General features: G+C 54.5%; 2 protein-coding genes across 2 annotated transcripts; one reads left to right on the top strand and one right to left on the bottom strand.

Moving 5' to 3' along the window:
• Positions 1 to 473: 473 nt before the first annotated feature.
• F5144DRAFT_577277 (uncharacterized protein) lies at positions 474 to 1474 on the bottom strand. Its single transcript, XM_066789192.1, has one exon. It carries the CDS (start codon positions 1053 to 1055, stop codon positions 480 to 482), a length of 576 nt encoding a protein of 191 aa, XP_066641310.1. The 5' UTR covers positions 1056 to 1474; the 3' UTR covers positions 474 to 479.
• Positions 1475 to 11093: 9619 nt separating this feature from the next.
• F5144DRAFT_613709 (uncharacterized protein) lies at positions 11094 to 12119 on the top strand (the record flags this gene model as incomplete). The annotated part of the gene is made up of 1 exon (XM_066791755.1): positions 11094 to 12119. The coding sequence occupies one exon, from the start codon at positions 11094 to 11096 to the stop codon at positions 12117 to 12119; it is 1026 nt and encodes a 341-aa protein (XP_066641309.1).
• Between the last annotated feature and the right edge of the window lie 468 nt (positions 12120 to 12587).

Here is a 12587-nt window from a genome sequence, read left to right as displayed (position 1 = left end):
ACGGTCTCAGCAAGGCGAAAAGCTCACTGCTCATTCAAATCCGGACGGGAGCAATAGGCCTACGGGACTACTTGTTTACACGGGAAGTCCCGGAGGTTCTGACGCCTGCCTGCGAGTGTGGCGAGGGACGAGAGACTGCCGAACACCTGGTAGTGTGGTGTTTGGCCCCACCGTTGACTCGAAGATGGGAGAGAACTAGAATTCGGACACGACGGGACTTTTACTCAGTTCTACACGGTATCAATCCCACGACTGCACGGCTTGCGAGGAGGATCCTCGACTGGCTGATGGACTCGGGGAGGCTGCCGATGTACAGCTTGGCCAGGAGGCTCGAGCTGGAAACGGCGGCCTGAAGCGCCCCCGTTCGGAAGCCAGGAGGCCTCCTCTCTTTGTATACGTAGACTCACCAGAACGCATCGTTCCTTGATTGTTGGTAGGGGTTTTTCACCCGGCCCGGGAGGGCACGGTTTTCCTGTACACTAAATAGCAGAGCGTCCGGCACGCCCTAGGGCATAGCGGAGTATGAATAATATATATATAGCCTGCTCCGGCCACTCGATCTCGTGCACCCATAACAGATGCGTTACATCATACTTTTCGGCCGCCGAGAGTATGCGCCACATAACCTCGCGACGGTTCCCAGCCCAGGCTGGGTACCTCGGTACCCTTGGCATCACCTTATGGTGCATCATGGCGAGCAAGGCAGCCATAGCCACCGGGTGGTCGTCGGGGAGCGCCACCACCCATTTTTCATCGTCGGTGGCGGCGGGCTTCTGTTTCCGCCACGGCCCGACTATTAGAGCCTCCAACACGTGTGAGGCACACCCCAGTGTCTCAGAAATGACTCTGAAACGGTACACCCCCTTTCGGTTTGCTGGCTCGCCGTCGTCGCCGCCGCCCACGTCTATCCAAAGATCGCCCTCGGAGTCGAAGACAGGAGGGTGGTCCAGGCCCTTCCCTGGTTTTAAGGGGTAAGGTGAGGAGTTGAGATCATCGGCATCATAAGCTTTGTAGAGGTCGGCGAATGTGGTCTCATCGTTGGGTGTGGAAGACATTGGAGGTAGGCCAGTGGTTACTGGCAGAATATTAGTAGGTATGAAGAGGAAGGGCAAAGGTTGAGGATGTAAAGTGCTGATCGGTGTGGTCTGTCGGGTATTTTCTGGGTCCGTAGGGAGTGTGCGGGAGTTTATATGCGAGGATTTGGATGACGGTGATTCCGGCTTTTTGCCTCGTTGGGCAGAACATCCAGGTTTTGGGGGCTAATTAAAAAAGATTCCGTGGTGTGATGAAGAACTTGGCATGTGGTTGTCCTTTGTTCATTTTGTTTTCAATCAATTTCTTTGGTTACAAACTTGAAAGTTGAAACAAGAGCTCAATACCGTAACCTTACCTACCTAGGTAGGTAGGTACCTAGGCAACTTATGCAGTATGGCCATAAACGAACTTACCCGATGAGCCCCAATGTGTCTTTAATGGTTGCAACTTAGTGGCCTTGACAAGGGGTAGCAAGAAACGCTGCTAACATAGCGCATCACGAGTGTCATGAAATCGGCCACGAGACGGGCCGAGCGGGGCGCAGCGGGGCTGCGCCAGCCAATCATTTACAACGACCCAGGAGGTAGATAATGGTAGACGGGCTATCATGGGCTACCAGGTAGATCATGGTAGACGGGCTACCTTAGACTATCAGCATGCAACATGCAAACTCAGATAGTATATAGTCATTCGTTCTGGAGAGCTCTGGGAGTTCTCCAGTTAGCAATCACAACTACAGTTCGCTACAAGCTCGCAAGCCTACTGTTGAGACAAGTCTATTGTTGTGCACCCTTTGGCTGCACCGAACCTAAGCATCCTTTGCAGAGATTACCTTCACCGAAGCTGAACCCTAACAGGATAGGATCCTGGAGTAGGTTCGTCACACGTTGCTAACTCCCTTTAACTCTGTTACAGTTCAGGATTGAAGGTCAAACGGCACTATGTCCAACCCGGCCAGACCCACGCCCGACTCCGACGACGAGGAGGTCGATAACAACGACCTCAAGCAAGAACTCGAGGGAGTCAAGGCCCTGATCGAGGGCATCTCCAAGCAACTTGACACTGCCGCCAACGCCGCCAAGGTTGAGACTGCATTCACCGACTTGGCAGCCAAGGTCAACCAGCTGAGAACCAAGGACGTGTCGCCCAGAAGGGGCCAGGACCATCTCAAGGTTGCCAAGCCGCCCAAGTTCGATGGCACCAAGAGAGACGAGCTCCAGGGGTTCCTGACGCAACTTCGGTCCTACTTCCGGTTCAACTCATTCAGCGAAGAGGCCGACAAAGTGCTCTTTGCAGCAACCTACCTAGAGGGTAGGGCCCTCGAGTGGTTTGAGCCCACTCAGCGGGACTATCTCGAGCGTATTGAGGACGAACGCAAGAAAGAGACCAACAAGATCTTCGAGGCGTTTGTCAACTTCGAAGACGCCATCACGCAAGTCTTTGGGATCTTCGACAAACGATCCCAGGCAGAGTCCAAACTCATCAAGCTTCGACAACAAAAGTCAGCAGCCGTCTACGCATCTGAATTCCGCCAACAGGCGTTCCGAGTCCAGTGGGGAGAAGACGCCCTGAAGAGACGCTTCTACGACGGGCTCAAGGACGATGTCAAGGACGAGCTGATCAAGGAAGAACGTGACACGCTGACGCTCGACACCTACATGGCACGCGCCATCGCCATCGACAACCGTCAGTATGAAAGACGACAGGAGCGCACCGGCAAGAAGGACGCAGCTTACCACAAGGCTAACGACAAGAAGAAACGCCAGTACAAGAGCACCTCCTCTGGCACCCACTCAGGACCCATGGACGTCGACGCGATCCAAGGAGCAGGAAGAAAGAACAGCGCCAAGGACAAATCAGGCATCACGTGCTATAGTTGCGGCAAGAAGGGCCACTTCAAGCGCGACTGCCGCAGCAAAAAAGGGCACGACGCCCAGGATTGGGACGACTACTGGTCCCGGCATCAATACCTCAGCAGAGGGAAACCGACCTCAGACCTAGAGACGGCAGGACTGAGAGGGGTGAACGGGAGGTTCCAACTTATGGAGGAGGATCACCCACGAATGGATCCCCACCGAAGGGACCACGCCCACCTACCATGGTTCCAGTGTGTAGCACACGAATGTCGCTATCACTTCCAGACCAAATTCCAGTCAAACCACTGGCCCGTCAGGCCACGAAACGAACGCGGCGAACCGGCGCCCACGACTTGGGTCTACGACCACGGGAGCGCCCCCGCAGCACTACTCTGGAAGGTAGACATGATCCCAGACGGCAGGCTCAGGTTCAGCCCTAAGAACGCCTGGCCGGAAGGATGCAACGACCCCCGCTGGACGAGTCACTGCGAACAAGCGGATTGCCTAGTACACGCAGACGCCAAATTGGAGGAGCACGCGCGATTACAGGCGCAACGCAATCAACCTCGACCCACGCGAACGCAGCGGCGCGAGAACAGACAGCCAATGGAGCCACAGATGATGCAATGGCTCCAGGAGCACCAAACGATCGACGCCGCAAGCCAAGGTGCGGATAGGGACGCCTTGATGTACCACGAGAGCTTGGGAAACGGCTCAGGGCCCTCCAAGGGGCCCGACGATCTCTAACTCCACAACAACGGAAACAGGCCGCGCAGTACAGGAAGAACTGGCGCAAACAAAAGCCTTACATCGATCTCCCAGCAGACGAATACGAAATAGCTGCTGTACGAAACACCAAGCCGGACAACAGGCTCTGGATCACAGCGCGATGGGGAAAATGCGAAGCCCTCGCGTTGGTAGATGGAGGAGCGCAGATGAATCTTATCTCGCCCACATTTGTGAATCAACTCAGAATCCCATGGAGGATCAAGAAGAAAGAATACATCGTCAAGGGACCATTCGACACACAATGGGCACGACGAGAAACAGAACCACTCAACATGGAGGTGGAAGGGAAAACCACCCGAGTGGTATTCGACATCGTGGACATGGGACCAGAGAAAGACATGATTCTCGGACGCCCATGGCACAAGGACTACGACCCAGACATCAGTTGGAAGGGAGATGGCCATCTGCGACCGCGAGAACCGCGGGAGCATCCAACCAACCTGATGGGAGAACGCGCAGAACAGGAGCCACGGACGAGCAGCGGGCCAGAACGAACCCCCTCTACGGGCCCACCGCGGGAAGCAGCAAGTGCAGAGAAACGCACTCTGGAATCCGGAAGAAGCGGCACACGACAACAGAAGCAGACACGGGAGGCACGAATCATCGCCGTCGTCTCAGTCGACGAGCACGGGAAGCTCAAACACGAAACATGGGTCAACCGGAAAGAAGCAGCAAGCATTGAGCTGCCAGCACAAGAAGTCAAAGTACTCGAAGCATCATTTATCGAGTCAGGAAGCAAGTTCGCGTACTATGAAGGCGCACCGAAAAATGCAACAACGGGGAAGATCCCAGATGACTACAAGGGGCACCCGGCATTCACAGCAAAGCATCTTACAGGGCTACCTGATCACGGACCTTGGGACCACGAGATCAAACTCAAGGAAGGAGCCCAGTTGAAGTTCTTCAAGGTGTACCACACCAACGAGAAGCAAGATGCAGAGTTGAGGAGTTATCTCGAAAAGAACCTCGAGATCGGACACATCAGACCATCGACATCTCCAGCAGGCTACCCAGTCCTCTTCGTTCCAAAAAAAGATGGGAAGCTCAGGATGTGTGTGGACTACCGACAGTTGAACAACGAGACGGTGAAGAACCGCTACCCATTGCCACTGATCGCGAGGCTTCGAGATCAGCTGTCAGGGGCACAATACTACACTCGCCTCGACCTTCCAACTGCCTACGCCCACATCCGCATCAAGGAAGGAGATGAGTGGAAGACGGCTTTCCGAACACCCTACGGGCACTACGAATACCTCGTCATGCCATTCGGATTAACCAACGCACCAGCGACATTTCAAGCCGCCATCGACCACGCAATTCGACATTGCCTCGATAAATTCGCAGTCTGTTATTTGGATGACATTCTCATCTACTCCAAGACACTCGAAGAACACAAGGAACACGTGCGGCAGGTGCTGGACGCACTGCACGAGCACAAGTTGTCAGTCAACAAGGACAAGAGCGAGTTTCATGTCAAGAAGACAGTGTTTCTGGGTTACGAGATCTCCCCAGGGTGGGTCAAGATCGAACCCGAGAAACTGGAAGCTGTCAGGGCGTGGCCGACACCAACGAACGCCACCGAGGTCAGAGGATTCATCGGATTCGCCAACTTTGTCAGAATGTTCATCAAAAACTTTGGCGACATCGCGAGACCCCTACACGAACTCACAAAAAAAGATGCCACATTCCAGTGGAAGCAGGAGCACGAGCAGGCTTTCCAACGAATCCGCGACGCGATAATCGCCGATCCAGTACTCATGCTGCCTGACCCCAGCACACCATTCGAAGTCGAAGCCGACGCCTCGGACTTCGCGATCGGAGGACAGCTTGGTCAGAGGGACAAGGACGGCAAGCTTCACCCAGTTGCGTTCTTCTCCAAGAAACTCGAAGGACCAAGGCTCAACTACCCGATCCACGACAAGGAGCTTCTCGCAATTATCGAAGCATTTCAGGAATGGAGGCCATATCTCAGCGGCACAACACACGAAGTTCAGGTGTACACGGACCACAAGAACCTACGATACTTCACCACCACGAAGGTGCTGAACGGACGACAAACTCGATGGGCAGAATTCCTGTCCGAATTCAACTTCACGATCCACTACAAGAAAGGCTCGGAAAACGCACGAGCGGACGCCTTGAGTAGGAGAGCAGATCACCACGACAACACATCTGAAGCCTCACCACCATTGCTACATCAGCAGACAGACGGATCGCTACGGCACGCTTCCCAACCGACTGAAGACTACGAGATCGCAGCGCTTCAGCAGCAGTCGGAAGATCCCGAAGTCAGGCCTCTGCAACCGTTTATAGAATGTTGTGCGGCCTTCAGAGAACAACGACTGGAACGAGATTTCCAAGGAATCATCGCGGACGACCAGCGCGAAGCATGGCAAGAAGAGCCAGAATCCAAGATCGCAGGATTGCGACTTGAAGGAACGAGACTCTGGTACCACGACAAGGCCTACGTCAGGCCCAGCGACCAGAAGGAGCTCATTCGAAAGATCCACGAGTCGAGACTCGGAGGACACATGGGAATCAGCAAAACAATCGCAAAAATCAAGCAGAACTATGACTTCCCAGGAATCAAGCAAGCGACAGAAGAAGTCCTGGCGGAATGTGACCTCTGCGGACGAAGCAAACCAGGACGACACAAGCCATACGGGTTATTGCAACCATTACCAGTCGCAGAAAGACCATGGAGCTCAGTGACGATGGACTTCATCACCAAGCTTCCGACATCCAGGGACTCAGCGACGGGAACGAAGTACGACAGCATCCTCACAGTGGTGGATAGACTCACCAAATGGAGCTACTTCCTTCCCTACAAGGAGTCATGGTCGGCAGAACAACTCGCAGACGTGATCTACCGCAACGTCACCTCGGTCCATGGATGGCCGGAGGAATGGATCACGGACAGAGACACGAAATTCGCATCAAAGTTTTGGCAAGCTCTGATGACGAAGCTGGGCACGAGAAGTAAGCTTTCGACAGCTTACCACCCACAGACAGACGGACAGACGGAGCGACTCAACCAGATCGTCGAACAATACCTAAGGGTGTACATCAATTTCCAACAGGACGACTGGGTCGAGCTGTTGCCGACAGCGCAACTCGCCTACAACACCACTGTCACAGAAACCACGAAGGTCACGCCATTCTTCGCGAATTACGGCTTCGAAGCAGATTTGCGACAAGGGCCCGATGTTTCGGTGCCCAGAGCGGCAGTCAAAGCCGACAGAATGAGCTCGCTGCATGCGATGCTCAAGGAAGAGCTCGAGTTCGTAAGGACACGAATGAAGAAGTTCTACGACAAGAACAGGCTCGAGGGACCTCGCCTAGAAGAGGGGGGCAAAGTTTACCTCATTTCTCGAAATCTTCGCACGAAGCGACCAAGCAGGAAGCTCGATTTTCGCAAAATCGGACCGTTCAAAATCGACAAAAAGATTTCGGAGAACAACTACGCACTCGCGTTACCCTCAACAATGCGACTACGGACCAACGTTTTCCACGTCTCACTTCTGGAACCAGCGCCCAAGAACGCGAGGCTCGACAAGGGTGTCGAAGCAGAAGACGAAGAGGAACTCTGGGATGTCGAAGAAATTCTGGATTCACGCACCACAAAGGGACGGATCGAGTACTTGGTCAAATGGCTAGGGTTCGGTCCCGAAGACAATTCATGGCAACCCGCTACAAACTTCAACTGCCCCGAGGAATTGAAGGACTTCCATCGGAGGAACCCAGACCGACCGAAGGAACCCCTTCCGGCAAATCGACCCCGGCGAGGGAAGGGCCGTCCAAGGAAAAACTAAGGAACGGTCAGCATAGGCAGGGAAAAGGAGACAAGAGGAACGACGTACTTCCGCGCCCAGGTGGGCGGGTCAGCATCGCCGGACGGGATCCCGATGGCCTCCCAGTCCAGTACCCCGAACCCGCCTGCCTGTTGCGCCAGACCTACCGCCTCTTGCAGAGGAGACATAGGGACAGGAGACGGGGGATCTTCCTCCGCCTCCAGGCGCTCCATTCCGCGACGGAACACCTCCGCGCCACGATCGCGCAACAACTTTTGTTGAGCACGCAAACGGGACAAGCGACTCAAAGACTCGGCAAGCGCCCGCTCCGCCGCCTCTATATCCTTCGCTACCTTCTCCTGCTCGGACAGATTCGATAGAACTACAGAAACGTTAGCACGAACACAACACACGATTGCACGGCACTCACGAGTATCGGCCACGTTGGGGCCACTACACTTCTTGCCCATACGCACGCAGTTCGAACACTTCCTCCCGTCCTCCATCATCACGCACCGCTTCCGAGGTTTCGCATCCCAGCAGCGTTGGCAAGGCATGGCCAATTCGTGACCCAAACGATTAATCTCTGATGCAAGAACGACGCGTTCGCGCTGAATGTCGCGACGAGCACTAATCAGACGATTAGCCATGACAAGAATGAAGGGGAGTTGGGAACTCACAATAGGAAGGAAAGGTTGGCGCGTATTGAGGAAATAAGCAGTCTCTTGGGACAAGAGACCTCGAGGAGGGGCATCGTGTCATGAAATCGGCCACGAGACGGGCCGAGCGGGGCGCAGCGGGGCTGCGCCAGCCAATCATTTACAACGACCCAGGAGGTAGATAATGGTAGACGGGCTATCATGGGCTACCAGGTAGATCATGGTAGACGGGCTACCTTAGACTATCAGCATGCAACATGCAAACTCAGATAGTATATAGTCATTCGTTCTGGAGAGCTCTGGGAGTTCTCCAGTTAGCAATCACAACTACAGTTCGCTACAAGCTCGCAAGCCTACTGTTGAGACAAGTCTATTGTTGTGCACCCTTTGGCTGCACCGAACCTAAGCATCCTTTGCAGAGATTACCTTCACCGAAGCTGAACCCTAACAGGATAGGATCCTGGAGTAGGTTCGTCACAACGAGCCTACATGTTACTGCCCAGTACATGTCGCTACCGCCCAAGGCACTTCGCCTTGAGCAAAGCCAACCGTACCCAGTTCCTAGGAAGAAGGGGGTACCGATTATAGTTTATAGCCTCCTGTCCCACGTTCCCTTCCTCCCCCGCAGCGCACTGTGTGATGATGCATGACTCACCGTCCTCCGGGTTCGCCGTCTCATCGTTCACGACAGTGAGCCTTGCTAAGGACCACCGCTTTAAGACAAGGGAGAAAGACAAACCTCACCTCCGTAGCCGTACTCGTGCCTTAAGGACTGGTTCGATATATCCGATCTTATGGCTCCTCATCCTCGCAGTGGTAGTATAGACAAAAACTTGTAGAGAGCAAGGAGATGGCAGGCGGTCTGTTTGATTGAAATTCTATCATTGGAGGAGGGACTCGGGTCCGGCACGTCGGTCGTGGCCCGGGAGTCAGACGGGTCAGACGGGCCATACGGTTTGCGTCAGGCCGGCGTGCCTTGCCCGTGACACCGGTAACAAAAATCATCCCATGATACCCAGTTAAGGTGCTGATGGGTGTGCCGTTGAATGTGTGGGATGATCGATTTGTTGGTCAGTTGGCCGCAGATTTTCAGGATTGTTACAGGATTCGAAACTGGGGGAGCCAGCGATTGAAGAAAGAAAACTGAAAATCAACCTATGAAAAAGGAGAAAATGTCCCGGGTGCCGCCCACACGCCAAATGCCTAGACGCGGCACAGCGAACTGGAGTTGAAGGAACGGCCCATGGGCCGTCGTCCAATCTCTCGTTTCTTTTCTTATCCTCTTTTTTGGAACTTTAGGATCCTCAACGTGTTCCATATTAAACCACGACCAGTGACCTGCGGCCCACAGTTCATTGAAGTCAGAACTGCCCGAAATGTAAAACAGTAAAATCCAATATAGGGGACCTTGGGGATAACTCGCAAAGTTGTTCACGTACCAGGTAGGTACCTAGGTACCTAGGTACATGGCACGGTACAATCCTCAACGCAACCACAAAACGATGTAACCACATCATCAAAAGGCAAACGAAGGACAAAAGATGGAACGGGCAGGGTTATGCAGCATGGTTCAGGCTATTAATTCTATCAAAATTCCAATACCAGGCCCACAAAAAGGATGGCCCTGTGCCGATGGCCCGAGAAGGCGTCGTGGGGGCCAGGCGCCGGGGTCGTCGAGGTTCGCTAACTCAAGTTCCATCCCATCTTTTAACCTAAACTCCCGCCTCCAGCCTCGTAGGTGTTTGATGGAACTGCCTCGGTGGGGTAAAATCTTCGTCTTCGCCCCGTCCTGGCCTCGCCCACGCGCTCCTTCGCCATGGGTCACGGCCGTTCCCAGGCCATGATGCATCCATGCACTCCGTGACTCCATCCGTGTCACGAACACGGCCGCATGCAGCGGCCAAGCGGGACCGCGCTGGGAGCGGCCCGAGCCAATGATTAAAGATGGGGCATCAGCCAATAAGAAACGGATCGTGGAAGGGAATTCACGATCCAGTGGATCGTGAATTGGATAAGGCGATCCAGTACGGATCGCCTAGGGGATAAGACGATCCAGTAGGCACAAGTACGAAGGTACCTGTAGACCAGATGGTATATAGCCACTCGTTCTGGAGAGCTCTGGGAGTTCTCCAGTTAGCAATCACAACTACAGTTCGCTACAAGCTCACAAGCCTACTGTTGAGACAAGTCTATTGTTGTGCACCCTTTGGCTGCACCGAACCTAAGCATCCTCGAGAGATTACCTTCAACGAAGCTGAACCCTAACAGGATAGGATCCTGGACAGGTTCGTCACAATCCGCTGTCAACTTGTGACATGACAACAAGCCTGGTGGCTTCCTCGGTGACCTGCCAATGGCTCAAGGATTAAGTGTTGGCAGAATGGACGAGGAGTTGCCCCGCTGTATTGTGTTTCTTCAAAACCAATCCCCAGGTCGAGAAGACCCGGTCGCCGTAGCCTTCCGAGGGTCTGGCCGTCAATCCAAGACGATATAGCCCTCTTGCCTCAGCCCCAAAGGGTTGAACAAAGGCCCTGGCGGTTTGGGGTGGTTCGAAGCCGGCCCCACGACCAGTCCCGTCGAGAACTTTGTCTGCCCGGAGAAGGAGGCACGAGAAGGGCACAGAGCCCGGAGACTCATAATTACCTACCTATAAGATTGCGATGGAACGCCTTCGCAACATGACTTCAATCAATCACCACCTCACCTTATGTTCCCAGCTTCCTACTCATTCTCGCCGGTCGAGAAGCTCAATTATCAATTTGAACCAAGGTCATCTTATCCATACGTACCACCTAAGCACTCCCCTTCCCCCCTTTAAGACTAAGACAATTGCTACACCACTACACACGCCCGCTGGACGGACACCCCCCAGAGGAGAGAGCTCACGCTTCCTGATTAAAGTACTTCCTCTCGCCTGCTAGCCGCCATCGCCTCGTCTACCTGTACCCGTCTCCAAAACCAAGATGTCACGCTCCGAATCCCCCGCTCTTGGGCCTCAGTGGCAGGAAGTGGGTCGTGAAATCTACCAAATCGACCAGAACAAACATGCAACCTGGGTTAGAGTGCTTCATCTCACCGGCAGGCCGACTTGGCGAGAACTTCTTATTCATGGAAAGAATCTCTTCGACTGGCTTGCTACAAACCGTCCTGGCCATTACCAGACTGAGACCGGAAGCTGTTTAATTGCGACGCTTTGTTACCAAGATTCCGGGCGCAGCTGGAGATTGTTCCAGAGCACGATCCCCCGGGGCGAGTGGAAAAGGCACATGCGGAGCCAAGGGAGAAACGAGGCTCCGGAATGGTATGCAGCGGCATACTCACAGCCCCGTCAAGGGGAATTCAAGGAGCACCATCATTCGGAGGACAGCGTCGAATACATGTGCAACCGAGACGTCGGAACCCTCTGTTCCCGGTACGAGGATCCTCGTATGGTTGTGTATGGAAGAAAGGGGTCTGGCGGCAGTGTTGGGAAGTCCAACCCCTGCAATGATGGGAGGGGAAAAAACCCCAGTTGTGAGGTTGTCGCCGGGTTGCTGGGCATCAGGATCCTCGCCCAGGGGGTTACGGCCCTGGATCTCGACCAGAGAGACGCCAATGATACCCAGCCGCCACCGCAGCCCTCCTCCCTACACGAAACTACCTGGGATGGCCCGACGACCATGAGCGAATATTATGACAGCGAAATGTATGAAAACAGCTGGGGCGGCTCGAGCTCTACGCACCATGCTAGAGGCGCCGAGAGCAGCGGCCGCTCACGCGCCCCACGGCCGAATCCCAGCTCCGACAGCAGAGGACATCACAGCATCTTGGGGCTCGCGGGGAACATGCTGGGGCTCCGCGTGGGCGGCGGCGGCGGTGGCGGCGGCAGAAACAGAAGCAGAAGCAGAACACGCCATGCTAGCCCGGACAGGTCGCGGCCATCTCAGGAGCCGCGCCGCAGCTCCGCCCGAACCTGCCCGGCAGTCGGCCGCAGGCCGCCATTCCCGTAGAGATGGGGATCGAATGACGGACAGCCGCCCGCCCGCCGTCCGAACATCTGCGCCTCGGGAAACTACCCGAAGATCTCACGATCCTCCGAGTCGTGATTCCCGCGATGCCCGCGATGCCCGAGAGACCCGGGATACCCGAGCGTCGGGTATCCGAGGCGCATCTACGAGATATTAAAGGCGATGGGGAGTATTAGAAACACATTTTGAAGGTGATTGGGGAAGGTACATAAACAGAGACATGAAAGGGATGCTGGACATCCCTATGTCTATCCACCGGCCACGGGGTAATCAAGGAACACGCGGCTGGTGTGTCGGATATGAACTGGGCAATGCTCTCCTCAACCATTTCCTAGCAATCTGAACGCACATATAAAAGTTCACACTGGGTCCTTGGCGGGCTAGGTGCAGGTGGTGCCTGAGACACAATTGCGGGATGGGAAAGGATCAATGGGATGTTGATGCTTATGT

This window comes from Chaetomium tenue, assembly GCF_020726465.1.
Source record: "Chaetomium tenue strain MPI-SDFR-AT-0079 chromosome Unknown F5144scaffold_5, whole genome shotgun sequence".
Classification (NCBI taxonomy): domain Eukaryota; kingdom Fungi; phylum Ascomycota; class Sordariomycetes; order Sordariales; family Chaetomiaceae; genus Chaetomium; species Chaetomium tenue.
Note: the sequence above shows the minus strand (reverse complement) of the source record. Positions and strands in the feature narration are given on the sequence as shown.